The sequence below is a fragment of the Lemur catta genome, chromosome 10 (genome assembly GCF_020740605.2).
Source record: "Lemur catta isolate mLemCat1 chromosome 10, mLemCat1.pri, whole genome shotgun sequence".
In the NCBI taxonomy this organism is placed as follows: Eukaryota; Metazoa; Chordata; class Mammalia; order Primates; family Lemuridae; genus Lemur; species Lemur catta.
Genome location: NC_059137.1, coordinates 72,983,264 through 72,999,768, shown reverse-complemented (window position 1 = coordinate 72,999,768; position 16,505 = coordinate 72,983,264). Strand labels below are relative to the sequence as shown.

At 34.6% G+C, this 16,505-nt stretch overlaps 1 protein-coding gene across 3 annotated transcripts in view; it reads right to left on the bottom strand.

The window, feature by feature from the left end:
* Positions 1-16,505, bottom strand: part of CEP78 (centrosomal protein 78) — a 35,789-nt gene that overhangs the window by 13,416 nt on the left and 5,868 nt on the right. For all 3 annotated transcript variants that reach the window (XM_045562699.1, XM_045562700.1, XM_045562702.1), the window contains exons 5-11: positions 15,795-15,969; positions 13,291-13,404; positions 11,707-11,771; positions 11,165-11,276; positions 7,693-7,828; positions 6,478-6,523; positions 5,013-5,141 (exon numbers count right to left, since the gene is read on the bottom strand). In XM_045562699.1, coding sequence (XP_045418655.1) covers positions 5,013-5,141; positions 6,478-6,523; positions 7,693-7,828; positions 11,165-11,276; positions 11,707-11,771; positions 13,291-13,404; positions 15,795-15,969 — 777 coding nt within the window. The remainder of the gene's footprint in view (positions 1-5,012; positions 5,142-6,477; positions 6,524-7,692; positions 7,829-11,164; positions 11,277-11,706; positions 11,772-13,290; positions 13,405-15,794; positions 15,970-16,505) is intronic.

Sequence of the window (16,505 nt, the reverse complement as noted above, 5' to 3'; positions counted from 1 at the left end):
GAATCCTGGAACCAATCCCCCGTGTGTACTGAGGCATGACTGTGTATGAAATTTTATGTTCAACTTTTTTCCATTTAACATTGAATCAATCATTTTTCAAATGATGAGAGGATTAATAACTTTCACTTTTTCAGTGGGTTACAAAATATTCCACTAAACCTGTTTATTGGTTCACTTAATCATCCCTTTATGGCTAAACATTTAGTTTCAAACTTTTCCATATTATAAGGTAAAATAACCAGATAAAATAACCACTTTTGGCAGGGCATGGTGGCTCATGCTTATAATCCTAGCACTCTGGGAGACTGACACGGGAGGATAGTTTGAGCTCAGGAGTTCGAGACCAGCCTGAGCAAGAGTGAGACCCCGTCTCTACTCAAAATAGAAAGAAATTAGCTAGACAACTAAAAATATATATAGAAAAAATTAGCCGGGCATGGTGGCACATGCCTGTAGTCCTAGCTACTTTGGGAGGCTGAGGCAGTAGGATTGCTTGAACCCAGGAGTTTGAGGTTTCTGTGAGCTAGGATGACGCCACAGCACTCTAGCCTGGGCAACAGAGTGAAACACTGTCTCAAAAAAAAAAAAATAATAATAACCACTTTTATGTATGAAGGTTTTCTTCATCTGTATTTAGAATAATTTTCTTGCAAGAAGTTAATAAAAAAGGAATTTTTAATGTTCTGTGATACCTACATCCAAATGACTTTCTAAAAGATTTCTAAGATTTCTACTGCTATCAGCAATGGAGGAGTCTATCATTTGGATATATCACCTCTACTATAACTGTCGGATTACTTTCCCACTTAAAACACAGATATTGAGGGAAGAGAGTGTATTTTATCCAACCATTAGCTGTAAAACCTTGGCAAGTTCAATGACTTTAGGCCTCAATTTCCTCAGCTGCAAAATGAAGATAAATTCACATATCAGATTTCTTGCGAGGAATAAATGAATTAATACACATAAAACTAAGAAGAGTGCTTGGTATATAGAATACGTTCATTTAATGCAAAATGAATGAACATATAAATGCAATCAGTAGAGAAGAACTTATAATGAAAGTTAATAGTCTCCTCCTTACACAACCAACTCCCTAGAGGCAATCATTTCTTTAAGCAGGTGTTTAAGTGTAAAATATGATATACGTATTGAAAAGCTCATAGAACACAACTGTCAGGGAATACTCATGTAGCCACCGCCCAAGTCTGCAAGTAAAATACCATCTATTGTCTCTGAAATCCCCTATATCCTCTCCCCACGACCAGCTCCTCTCCTCCTCCGAGTTAGACACCATCCTCAATTTCCCGATGATCATTCTTTTATATGCACATATCCCTAACAATATAGTTTAGTTTTGCCTACTTCTAACTTTATGTAAAAGGAATCATAGTGCATACAGTCTTCTGTATCTTATTTCTTTCATTCACCATTGTTCTCAAAATTCATCTGTTGTTGCCTGTAGCTCTAGTTCATTCGATTTTATTGCTTTTATAGTTTTCCCACTGTACAAATACCCACAATTTAATTTTTAATGGACATCTGGGTTATCTTCAGGTTGGGCTATTACAAATAGTGCACATGGAGCCTGCTGCACCAGTTTTTCTAGTGCATGTGCCCTGGGGCACTTGTTGGGCCACCAGGTTTTTATTACTATGTACCTTCAATTGATACAATACTCAATGCTTTCTAACATAGTTATGCTGACTTATACTCCAGTGTAAGCGGGTGAGAGATTCCTATTACACTCCAGGTCTGCAATACCTATTACTATTAGACTTTATTTTTGCCAATCTGATGGGAGTGTAGTGGCATCCTATATTGGCTTTAATTAATTTTTCTCTGATTATCTATACAATTGAAAACTCTCCCATATTTATTGGCAACTTGGACTTCTGTTTTGGTGAGGTTTAAGTTAGCCATTCTTATTTAATTCTTCTCTGTTTCTAAATAACATGGTTATGTGACTACTACATGACTGAATTTTAGACATTATTAACTGACTGCTTTACTAAATAATAGTTCATTCACATACTTTCTTATGCCGACTTCTCTCAATACAGTTGTACTACTATTAGTTTTTCCATTGGTCATGATCCCTTCAACCTCTAACGATATACAACACTTTAAAGATCTAAATTGTTTATGAACTGTACCTCTCTCAGCATCCTGCTTTATAAAATGACAACATACATGCTTTTGTTTTGTTCCTCTTTCCAGCTACTTGTCCACCTTCCAAACTGAGCTTTTACACTGTCAAAGTTAATATTTATATTCTATTCAATGTGCAGAGTTAAGCTGTCTGTTTTTTGAGAGATAGTATTGAGTTCAAGAGAACAGGCAGAAAGCCTGAGCTCAAATCCTGATCCAATCCTAAATGAGGTACAGTTTGGGCAAATTTCTTCCCTGTCTTAACTTTCTTTTCTGAAAAGTAGGAATGATATTAACACCAACCACCTTTGTTCTACTGATTTGGTTTCATATTCTTCCACTTGTCTTCTGTATTTCAAAATATATTGAAACCTCTTCTGTTTTCTTGATTGTTATGGGTTTACATATTTAAAATTTTTTGATATCATCCTTTTATGGGGTTCTCAAAATGGAGAAGAACTGAGAATGTTCTCAGAGTATCATGAATCAGAAATTTCTTAGTTACATTTCCTAACCTTCTTGGTCTTCCCCAGTGGCTATCACCACTTTTAGAAATATGATCTCCTAGTCCCCTGGTGAAAGAAATGAATACAACACATTTAAAATGACAATGAATGCAGATCAAATGATCTAGCATTTTGTTTTTACTCTGCAACTTAGTAATAAACCACTTAGGTGCTATAAACTGTAAACGCTCATTTAGAAGATAAAAAGAGTAATTCTACATGATCTACAGATTCCTGCCTAACATTTTATAATATTGTAAATACTTATCTTAAAATTTCACCATATAAATATCATTAACTTTAATTAAAAAATGAGAATCTGGCTTTCTTTTTTGAAAATCAAATAGTGATATCCACAGTCATATAAAAATAAGCTAACTGCCCTTCCACCATGTGAGGATACAGCAAGAAGGTGCCATCTATGAACCAGAAAGCAGGCCCACACCACACTCCAAATCTGCCAGAAACTTGACCTTAGATTCTCCTGTCTCAGAAACTTTTCAAAAGAAGATAGACTAATGGCTAACAAACATATGAAAAAATGCTCAACATCTCTAATAATCATCAGGGAAATGCAAATCAAAACCACAATGAGATATCACTTATCTCCAGTGAGAATGGCCTTTATCAAAAAGTCCCAAAACAATAAATGTTGGTATGGTTGTGGAGAGACAGGAACACTCATTCACTGCTGGTGGAAGTGCAAACTAGTACAACCTCTGTGGAAAGCAATATGGAGATACCTCAAAGAAATACAAGTAGAACTACCATTTGATCCAGCAATCCCATTACTGGGCATCTACCCAAAAGAACAAAAGACATTCTATAAAAAAGACATCTGCACTAGAATGTTTATAGCAGCACAATTCACAATTGCAAAGATGTGGAAACAACCCAAGTGCCCATCAATACAAGAGTAGATTAATAAAACGTGGTATATGTATACCATGGAGTTCTAGTCAGCCACTAAAAACAATGGTGATCTAGCACCTCTTGTATGATCCTGGATAGAGCTGGAACCCATTCTACTAAGTGAAGTATCCCAAGAAAGGAAAAATAAGCACCACATGTACTCACCATCAAATTGGTTTTAACTGATCAACACTTCAGTGCACATATAACAGTAACATTCATCAGGTGTTAGGCAGATAGGAGGGGGGAGGAGGGGATGGGTATATAGACACCTAATGGGTGTGGTGCGCACCATCTGGGGGATAGACACACTTCAAGCTCTGACTTGGGTGAGGCAAGGGCAATATATGTAACTAAACCTTTGTACCCCCGTAATATGCTGAAATAAAAAAGAAAAAAAAAAAGACTCTCCTGTCTCCAGAACTATGAGAAATAAATTTATGTTCTTTACAAGCCCCCTCACTTAAAAAAAAGAAAGGGGATAACTATTGCTGTATTTGTAAGTTTCACACTAAAAGAAAAATGTATTTTTAAAAATTAAATGTGGATTTTGTAGTACATACAAAAAAGACAAGGCCTCCCAAAATGGTGTTTCCCTTACTACAATTTATCATCTATGCATTAAATTTGAAATAAAATACAGTATTTTTGAGGTACAAAAATTGTTATAAAAATAGATTTTTCTTTTCTGTGCATACATAGAAGGATGGAATGACTTTAGACGTCAGGTTCACAAAGCAATATAATGAAGCTTCTTAAAATTTTTTCTTTTATGAAAGGAGAATATCAATATCAAAACTTTTTTCAACTTTATTTTGATTAAAAATGAAGTTATATCTTCCTCTCATAAAAAGGAATTTAAGCTAGGTGTGATGGTGAGCACCTGAAGTCACAGCTACTTGGGAGGCAGAGGTGGGAGGATTATTAAGCCCAGGAGTTCTAGGCCAGCCTGGGCAACAGCATGACCTCAGACTCGTGTGTGTGTGTGTGTGTGTGTGTGTGTGTGTGTGTGTGTGTGTGTGTGTGAGTGAATGAATATGTGTATATAAAAATAAAAAAAGAGAGTTCAGCTAGAACCATCAATTTCCTGGTCTATAATATAAGAGCCCTCAATGAGATGACTACATTCATTTAGTACTCAATTTCTTTTGAGTGTATCTTACGACAATTAAGGCTTTCCCTAAATCTAATATTTTATGATTCTAAAAATTTGAAAATATACTACTGTTGATATGTTTTGATTTTTATTTCTTAGGATTTAAATGTCCTCCTTTCACCTTGTTCTAAGACAAGGAACCATTCAAGGGGATACACGATAGAAGGGAGGGGAAAACAGAATCCTCACGCAAGCTGTCCAGAGTTGATTCATAATCAAGCCACTGTCAAATACTAAATACAGTTTGAAATAATCCTCTCCATATCTTTACAGTGACAACTTTGTACCTGTAATGCTTCTTGTTTTAAACTGGTTTTCTCAGGCACTTCATGAACACTTTCTGAAGAATCATCAACCTCTTCAATTTCCGAGGATGAAGGACTCTCAACTGTCACAGTCACAGGAAAACCTGGTTGCTTAAAGAGGACAAGATTGTATAAGTAATAATATAAACAAAATACCAAATATTAAAGAAATCTAATTGAAGTGATCTTTCTGAAGTATTAAGTCACTGTCTATAAATGTCTTTCGCTACTCCTTAGCCTAAAACAATCAATAACAAAGTAAAAAGACACTTATTCTTGCTACGTTAATATATAGAATTCTGTCATACATGGTTATGATTAATATTTGTAATTGCTCATGTTATTTTATTAAATTTCTTTCACATAAACCAAGTAAGGAGTGAGGGTAAACAGTTTTTCTCAGATCACCTTTATAATGCAGATGAGAAATTTATTCTCCACCATCAGTATAATTTTTAGGAGGAAAATAAGAATTAGAAGAATAATTAAAAAGTCAATATAGCTAAACTGTGAACAATAAAAACTAGAATTTTTTTAATAAATCGTATGCATATACACACATATAACTAATATTTACACATCAAAAACCTCATCTTTTCTTCACCCTTAAGCCAAAACTAGCGTAATAACAATACAATTCTCCTGTCAAGTTTCACTGCCAATGAAATGTTGTTCAATATGATGTTTCCAAACATTTAAAAATTGATTTGCTCATAATCCCATAAAACGTCTACTGATCAAAAAGAAGAGTGCTGGAATTACATAATTGTACAGAAGATAGTCACTAGGATATAATTTCTACCACAAGCAGCAGGGCATGCAAGGGTCCGCATGGACACACAGGTGCTCCTCTCTAATCTCAGTAGTGCCATCCTTCACAGAGAAATCACAGAGTCTCCCAGGACAACTGGGAAGGAGAACCTGATACTCTGACAGAATCAGCTTGCTCCAACACCGTGAGGCAGTATGACAAGAAATGTGTGTAATCCTGGTGAGGGAGGAAGAAAAGCTCTGAAAAAGCAGAGGCTTTGGGATTGGTTGCTTTGTTTTGGCTTTAGGATCTGGAGTATATACATATATATATATTTTTGTGTGTGTGTGTGTGTATCTCCCCCAAAAAACATTTCTTGAAAATTTTTAAGAACATTCTTGACTATGATAGGTCCATGTGTTGGGTCAGAAATAGCAAATTTGTTTCACTGGGCAACAGCTGATTTGTGGAAGAAATGGCTTCCCTGTCTACAGATGAAACCACAAGGCCCCCATTGTGTGACATACCCACAAAACTAGCATGGTAATGGGAGAGCAACCTGGAAATTTTTAAATGGATTTACTTCAGGGAGGAAAATGTTTTTTATAAGGCTCTATGTAGTTTTAAAAGCACTGAGAATGATCTTCAGCTCTTTCCCATCCCAACCCCCTACATATACATATGATAACTACATACCTGCAACTGATTATGTATATCACGAGTTTTGATTAATGGAAAGCCCCTAAAGAGATATCAACAAATTAAGTTATATTTTGATGTAAACACAACACCAATTAACACTAGGTAATAATGCTTATTAGTATACTATCCATATAGAACTGTGTATGGAAATAAATAACATCAAAATAAGGATCTGGAAGGCTCTGCTATAGAGAAAATTGAACAGAATTTAGCAGAATATCTTTGTGATAACTCTCTGATCTTCCAAGAGACACATTCAGTTCCTACGTTCAGGATGGTTGTGATTTCCAGTCTAACTTCTTTAACTGGTGATATGAATTGTTCTCTAATTTACAACTCCTTGTAACCAGGATAAACTTGAGATTAGTAAGTGTCTCAAGAAGAAGATATGAAACCACAAAGTTATAAAAGAAAAGTGTAAAGATTGGGGCCTCAGCATTACAGTTTATGCAATAATAGTTCACATCACCATTTATGAAAAGTTCAGTGGTCAGCTGCCTAATGAAGATTATATACATTGATTTAATGTGAGCAATTGAACAGATATTTCATATAGTACCTATTTCCCAGTCCTATTTAAAATCAATTCTCTTTGTTTTCATAAGCAATTGTTAATCCCCAATTTCTTAAATACTACCAAGTCATTCATTTGAAAATAATCTACAGTAATCTAATACACTTAAGAAGCCTAAAATTATAATATAACAATTTTAAAAGACTTTTTTGACAAAAATAACTAGGAACAGCCACTCCCTGGGCAAGTAATTGGCTAAAACTAGTAAAATCTAGTTTGATTTCCTAAATATGATTCACTAAAATGAGAATTAGGCCAGCTGACTGAGTTAGATTAAGTCTAATCCATACTTCTCATCCATTTTGCACTAAATTATTTCCTGTGTTTAAAATGCCCCTTTCCCCATTCCTACATTCCAAATTCCTACTTCTATACTGCAGGCTTGGTTTAACTATATATGCTTTAAATGAAACCTTTTCTCACCTGCACAACTGGAGATAATTTCAGTTTCCTCTGGATTCCCACAGGGCTACAACTTGCTATGACACTTAAGAAATAATTTGAAATCCCTAATTATAATTATTTTTTGCTTTTCTTCCTTAAAGGACTCATGAGGCAGAAGCCATGTGTGAGTCATTTTTATTCCCACATTACAGAAGCTCCAAAATAAAGAATTCTGAATGACTAAAAAATACCTGTTCCTTTTTGCACGTTCTGCAGTACGCCACGGCAAGAAACCAGACACACCAGGTGGTAGAGGTGTAGGAGCATAGTGTTCTTTACCAAGGGAGTGTTTGCTTCCACTACATACAGGTTTCTTTGTCGCAAATCCTATGTTTGAGAAAGTGTTAAAAAGAAAGAATAACGATGCACTTAAAGTCCACGGATTAATTATCAGGTGTGCATACTCTTAAAAGAATACAAATGGGCACCTGACAATAATACCAAGGCCATTAAAAACAGGATCAATTTATAAAAATCTTTTAAAATAGGCCAGTAATGTTTTAAAAATATAAGTTCTCTAGAGTTACAAGTTATCATAACTAAAATATAGGTTGAATATATGAGACACGTAGAGCACACAAAAGTAAAAAAAAGACATATCGCAAATTATGAAAGATTAAACATGATACATTTCATTATGAATCATGCAGAAATATTCACTTTATTGAATCTCAGAACATCTTGGCATTTCTGAATCTCAAATACAGATAAACATAGATACACCCATGACCCCTGCCAAACAGAACTTTCTGAATTAGACTAAAATTTCAATTTTAGATTAATTTTACCATATAAAAACTACCAAAGTTATAGGACTGAAGGTTGCTGAGTGATAGGTGAGTCAGTATTACCCTCCCATAAGGCTGTTGACCTTCAGTGCTCATTTAGTTTTATAGAAAACACAAAGGAAACAAATAAAACCTAGTGGTTAAAAGAATGAAATGTAGAGATTTATCCTGTATTTCAATATTAAAAAGTCAAGTATCTTTATAGAAAATATTTGGTAGCAAAAGCTACACATAAATATTAATACTTTATTCAGAACAAATCATATATTAAAATTCATATTTAAATATTTGTCTATAATATTACTGAGGAAAAAATATGGGTTTAGCCCTGGCGCAGTGGCTCACACCTATAATCCTAGCACTCTGGGAGGCCGAGGCGAGCAGATTGTTTGAGCTCAGGAGTTCGAGACCAGTCTGAGCAAGAGCAGGACCCCATCTCTACTAAAAAAATAGAAAGAAATTAGCTGGACAACTAAAAATATATATACAAAAAATTAGCTGGGCATGGTGGCGCATGCCTGTAGCCCCAGCTACTTGGAAGGCTGTGGCAGTAGGATTGCTTGAGCCCAGGAAGAATTTGAGGTTGCTGTGAGCTAGGCTGATGCCACGGCACTCTAGCCTGGGCAACAGAGTGAGACCCTGTCTAAAAAACAAAAAAAATATGAGTTTATTAAAATGGTTATATTTATGCTTCTAACCTATTTTACTATACAAGATCTACTTTAGCACTAGTAGGATGGCATTTAAAATAAAGTGCACATGTTAATACAGGACAAATATTTCATGTAGTATAACTTATTGACAATCATCACATAGTTCTATGCAATTTCTCTGGACAAATGCCTCTTATAATATATACGAGCTCTGTCCATCTTGTGTTATTTCATTTTTGTTTTTCAATTTAATTACCCTCAAAGAATGTTCCTGTGTATTGTTTGTGTGTGTATACCTTCTCCTTCACTTTCGGAAATTAATGCAAATATATTTTTAATTAAAACCCAAAGAATTTATACTTATAGTGTTAGGAGACAAAAAGAAATTCTAATAAAACTTCCTATCTTCTTTCTGCATACATAATTGCAATATGAATGTGACACAATTTACATAAATTATTTAAGTCCTATCTATGTTCACTGAAATCTATACAGCCAGACACTGATTTAGCTTACCTCTATGTCTCCAAATAACTGAGGCAAAAAAAAAAAAACCCCAAGAAATAAAATTATTCTTAAAATAGCTCAGTGAGCTTATAAACTTCAGTCATATTTCCGTTTTCTTTAATCATGCTAAGTATGAAAAAAGTTTTGGTTTTTATTCTTATTGCATGCTGTCTTGTTATATGCCACCAGCTACCAAAATTATATAATTTCTAAGATGTCTTATATATTATGTTATATTACTAAGTTTTATAGCTTAACCATTGTTAATTGTACAGGTCAGTGACACTAAGTCAAACAATAACATTTTCAGGTAGCATCCAAATAAAAGATTATTTGCTGTTAACTGTTTGATGATCTTAATGTATTTGGTACACAAGTTACCACAAACCTTTTGCTTGGAAACTGGCAGATTATAAACTTGAAAAATTTATTTTGTTTCCTCTATATTAATTCTTATGGTTTTACTGTTTCAAAATTCAAAGTTACTTACAAGAAAACGTCAGTTTCACAATAGCTATGGCTTAATTTATTATACTCTGTCATTCATTCTCATCATATAAAAAAGGCTTTTGTGACTAAAGATAATACGTTATAGAAAATAAAAGTTAAGGACTCTTTGGAAACAATACAAAAATATCAGAACTAGATTATACCAAATTTACATATTCAGAGAATGTAAAATTTATGTCATCAGTTGTTAAAGAGTTTTATAATGAAGAATTTTCATTATACTTGGTCATGAAACCATAGACTTAACTTTAACATTCTAGACTATTACTTAGAAGATTAAATATACATTACAGCAAACATTTAGAAAATGCTTTTCTAAAATGTTCCATCTCAGATCAATAAACTTGTCTGCAGTACTGTTTTATAAGCATTATGTATATTCTAAGATTTTTTCATCATTAAAAGAAGGTGTTACCTGATAAAATAACTTTGGATAAGAATTTGCAAGGGAGAAGGAAGGAACAAGGGAAAAAAATGGAACTAGGAAGAAATTTTGTTTCCTATAGCATGAAATGATAATTCTTCATTAAAAAGAAAAAAACACTTGGCCATGTGCAGTGGCTCATACCTGTAATCTTAGCACTTTGGGAGGCTGAGGTAGGAGGATTGCTTGAGGCTAGGAGTTCAAGATTAGCCTGGGCAATATAGAGACCCATATCTATAAAAAATTTTTCAAAAAAATTAGCCAGGAGCAGTGGTATGCACCTGTAGTCCCAGCCACATGGGAGGCTGAGGCAGCAGGATGGCTTGAGCCCGGGAGTTTGAGGTTGCAGTGAGCTATGATGATGCCACTGCACTCTAGCCTGGGCAACAGAGTGAGACCCTGTTTCAAAAAAAAAAAAAAGAAGAAGAAGAAACCACCCAAAGCACTACTAAAACTGTCATTAAAGTGCATCCCAAATTTCAACTGCAAAGTATCAAAAGTAATCATCAACCAGGAAACATATCCAAAATGATGAATATTTTATGAAAAACAAATAATAAAGACAGTTAATTAAAAAAAATGGAAGTACTGGCATCCCTTTCCTAATGATTCATTAATATTTCTACATTCCATAAATTCTCATAATCACTATCAAAACAATTTTAGTCCTCATAATATGCATGTAGTCAATATTGGTTGCTATTATTGATACTACAGAAGGAGAAGAGATTTTAATTTTAGCACACCGGAACACATAAAAAGCCAAGACAGAAAGGGTTACCAATTCTAATAGTAGCTTTTCCTTTTCGACCACTTCCTAGAATTATAGTTTTCTTTTTCTGTCTAGCAGTTTTCAGTGGTTCCTTCACTGATGGAGAAGTTATCCATTGGTACTAGAAGAGAGATAGTAAATATTCCATTTCAGTTACAGGTAATTTATGAGAGTTTGGTCTTAACTAGAAATTATTAACATATCCTGAGTTAATAACAGGTTTGCAATCAGCAGCTCTGGGACCCCAAATTAAAAAATCATACAATATTTTCAAAAACAGAAAAGTCATTTTATTTGCCTGAAAACTTTAAGATGGCAGAAATTAATTTTACTTTATTAAAAACAGAAGAGGAGTCAGGCACAGTGGCATGTGCTTGTAATCCCAGCTACTCTGGAGGCGGAGATAGGAAGATTGCTTGAGCCTAGGAGTTCAAGGCTAGCCTGGGCAATATAGCGAGACCCCCATTTCTTTAAAAAACAAAAAACAAACAAAAACAGAAGAAAAACAAGCAATTAAAAAATTCTTTCTAGAGGAATAAAACATGTTATACCTCTGACTTAGCACTCCTTCCATTCTGGAGAACTTTTTTGATAACTGCTTTCATCATAGAATGATCTAAAGTAAAACGAAAATTGAAATTATAGTAACTGTTTCCCAATGAGTGGCTATTCCCATCTAAAACAAAAAGCCAAGTAATTATTGCTTTTCCCATAAAATTAAATATGAAATATATAATTATATACCTATTTCCCTCTCTGAGTATTCTAACTTTTTCCTCAAAAACATAAGATCAAAGTATGCCACTTCGCATATTGCCCCCAGTGGCTACTACTTTGGCAGCAGCAAAGATCAAATCTAAACACTTTGGAACTAAAGTGACTTTGGATAGAAAAGCAATAGTCTGGACACTTCAGACATTTAGCTACCGAAAAAGCACCTAATGTAACCAAATTAAAGTCATGATACATGTTCAAAGCTGTTCTTTTCCACAGCCTCCTTTTCTTAGTAAATGGTGTTAACCAGGTGTACTACCCTAAATAATCATTTAGGACTTAAAAAATTATTATTTCCTTTATACTCCACATCTAATCTGTCTGCAAGTCTTGTTAGCTATACCTTGCTTCCACCACTTTTCACTGCCTCCAACCTTCCACCCTAAGATAAGCCATAACCACCTCCCTCTTGGACCATTTCATGAAGGTCTCATAACTGGTCTCCTCATTTTCCCTTTTATCTGTTTCCTCGCTCCACAAGTCTATTCTTTACACCAGAGTTATCTAATTGAAACACTACTTGGATCATGCCTTTTTTTACTTCAAAACCCTCCCATCACTTTCAGCTCATTTAGAAAACCTTACAAGATCAGGCCACTGGCTAGCTATCTGACCTCACAGCATACCATGCGCTCCCTCATTCAGTGCTCCAACCATGTTGGCCTCCTTGCTTTTCCTTAAATAATCTACCCACCCTGCCACCTTTTCTACACACTCATTGCCTCCTTGTCCTAGGAGGTACTTTCCCTCTATCTTCCAGGGCTTGTTCCTCTCTTAAATCTCTACTCAAATGTCACTGCTGCAGTGAAGCTGTTCCCAGACAAACCTATCTAATATAGTCCCACCTGCCCCCATGTGTCTTCTTACCTTAAGGTATTTTTGCACTTCCTACTACCTAAATCACATTATCTATTTGTTTACTTGTTTTTATCAGAACTCCCCCACTAGAATGTAAGCTTCATGAGGGCAAGACTTTGCCTAGCTAGTTCACTACTATATGCTTAGTGCCTAAACCCGTGTCTGGCACACGGAAGTCTTTGAAAATTACTTGTCAAGTTAACAAATGAATGAAATAGTCTTTCCAAGAATTCACAGGTTCCACAAGAAGAAAATAATGCTCTTGGTGGAAGCAGATCTATTTTCTAGGTCCACTTCTATATAGAGTAGCAGCCAAAAGCAAGTTACAAGTATAACTCATTTCAATCAGTAAATTTCCTGCTAATAACATAAGGAAGTGCAAGATTAGAAAAGTATAAGATTATGAAAGCAAACACATTAAGTTTTAAAAATTGTCAATACATGAACAAATTCTTTTTTTCTTGCTATTTGTTAAGTCAATAAAAAAAACTGTGGTGACATACCAATGAGTGGATTTTTTCTTATATCCAGAACAACAAGGGTTCTGTTGGTTTCAAGGGCCTCCAGTAAAGCCTTTGCTCCTTCATTGGTGAGGCCGCACTGTTGCAGGTCAAGTGCTTTTGATAAAAGACAAAGGATCACTTGCCAACTCTATACACATTTAACACACAAACACTTCACTTCCTGGTAGGCTTTTAGCATATAATCTCTATTCACACATTCTTTGGATTCATTATTTGTATCCCCTTAGAATTCTTTCTTTGTCATTTTTATTCTGAAACTAACAGTTCTTACATTTCTTCTATTTTCTTTTCCCTTTTTAATGTAAGTTTTTAGTCATTTGAAGTTCAAGATTTTGATCATGAATGCAGTGCACTTCACTTACTCATGTCTGGAAGATTCCTGCCCAAGACTAGTCATGGCAGGTTTTTAATCTTGGGTATTGAAAAAGTAAAAATAGAAAAACATATAGAAAAGCATATGCACACACACAATCCAAATTAAAAAAAAAAAAGCCCTCTTTTTGGATGTGCCATGATTATCCTCCCTTTAGTACCAATAATTTTTTTAATTTCATTTCAGAATACTACGGGGGGGTGCAAACACTTAGGTTACATATATCACCTTTGCACTGCCCAAGTCAGAGATACACGTGTGCCCATCCCCCAGAAAGTGCACACCGCACCCATTAGGTGTGAATTAGTGCCATTAAATTATCCAACATATTTTACTATTACAGAGTTAAAGAGTAACTCTACATAATTTGTGAGAGAAAAACATCACAGAATGAATATCAGTTCATAATTAGCAAGAATGCTAGTGGCAGGATAAATCTCACAGGCAAAAACTAGGTGGAGCTCAGAAATTGCACTGCATTCATGATCAAAATCTTGAACTTCAAATGACTAAAAACTTACATTAAAAAGGGAAAAGAAAATACAAGAAATGTAAACACTGTTAGTTTCAGGATAAAAATGACAAAGAAAGAATTCTAAGGGGATACAAATAATGAATCCAAAGAATGTGTGAATAGAGATTATATGCTAAAAGCCTACCAGGAAAAAATGATGGTCACGAAGAACTCTCTCTCAGTAAAAGCTCAAAGAACTGAACAAATGCTTATGAATAATAGCAGCACTGAGGATGAACGATCTACTCATTTAAATCCAAAAGGATCATCATAAAAGCACAGCTATAAAAAAGATTACATCAGAGGAGAGTATCGTATGAGCCTTTCTTTTAAAGCATCATGGACTATTACATTACAGATTACAAATCTTTCAAAACCCCATGTTATGGATTATAAGTTTGTGTCCCCCCAGTATTAATGTTGAAACCCTAACCCCCAACTGGATGGTATTAGGAAGTGGGGCCTTTGGGAGGTAATCAGGTTTAGATGAGGCCTTGAGAGTGGAGCCCTCACAATGGGATTAGTGCCCTTATTAGAAGAAAAAGATTAGAGTGCTCTCTCCACCATTTGAGGATACAGGAAGACAGCTGTCTACAAGCCAGAACACCCTCACCAGATACTGGATCTAGTGGTGCCGTGATCTTAGATTGGCCACCCTCCAGAACTATGGGAAATACATGTCTTCTGCTTACACCACTCAGTCTATGGCATTCTGTGGTAGAAGACTAAACTGACTTAGGATACTCTACAACACACAGAAATAATAAGTCAGATATATAAATCCTTACAAACTCTTACCACAGAAGAATGAGCATAGGATGTAATTATCCAGCTAGCCAAATTAATAAAAACAGCCAGTAAATCTCACTAGTACTTAATACAAATTAAAACAATGAAATATAATTGTTCTCCTATCAGATTAGGCCAAGATCATATAACAAAAGCCTTTAAAATATGCATACTCTGTTAATACGGTAACTGTTCTTCTAAGGATTTACCAAAAGGAAATAATTAGAGGTATGGACAAGGATGTGTATCAATGTACTATTTGTAACAGTGAAAAATGTATCTAACAAGAATGAATAAGCTATGGTATGTTAACATAATGGAACTCTTAACAGTCACTAAAAATGATGTGATAGATATAAATTTATTGATTTGTTAAGATGCTCATGCTATATTGAGCAAAAAAAGGTATGAAACTTAGAGAACAATTCCACCTGCATTAAAAGAATTGGGGCTGGGGGAAGGGATATTTCTTATTTCTGTAAAGTTTTAAGTTTTAAAACTGACACAATCCAGTGTTTATGAAAGTGCAGGCTTCACATACACTGTTAGTGTAGACTACAAAATGACTAGAATTTTCAGAAGGCAATTTAGCAACATGTATCAAAAATCTTTATAGGTAATATTGGTTTCTTGTTACTCTTTATTTTCTATAAAAAAATATATATAACTTTTATAAAAGCTTAAAAGCAAAATAAAAGTTATTAGAAAAAAAAGCTTTCAAAAAATCTTATAACATTATTATACCAAGAACTGAGCATAATTAATATAAAAAAAATTCAGTATTTTCCATTTTAGAGGTTAACTTACCTCTCAGCCACAAATCCTCACTGAGAGAGTTTGCAAAAGCACTTGCACCTATGTCACCAATGAGCGTGTTGCAATTCAACGTGATACGCCTTAAGCCAGCCATACAGTCAAGATCAGGTCTCCTATAGCGCAGACTCTCAGCCCAGGTTTCTTCATGCCTTCTCATGGTCTGATACTTCAAAGATTTAATAAGATGAAATTAAAACACTTGAATAAGGAAACAGAAACACTAAAAGGAACTAAGTATGGCTGATTACGTCAGAGCTTTATACATACACATCAGGTATGTATGACAGGAAAGTCAACCTGACAGATTGAATAGACAGCAGATTCCAGTTTAGGAGTCTAGTGACCCAGATTCTACTTTGCCGCTGATTAGCTGTGTGACTCCAACCACTGGTGACCTGCTGATTATTTATGTAAACCACCAACTTAACTTCTAAGAATTTTATTTTCCTTATCTGCCAAATCAAGGAATTGGTTCTAATCCTATCATTGCTGATCCTCTAAATTCCATCATGCCAAACACTTGATTGGGCATCCTACAAGTAGACATAGTTTTAACATGTGTCTTATTTATCAATAAATTATACACATGAAGTTCTGTATACCTATTTTATATACATTATAAACTATACAGTAACGACAGATATTTTTTGCTACAAAAAATAAATACATCAGTTCTAATATTTTCTTCTCCTAACCTAAGGG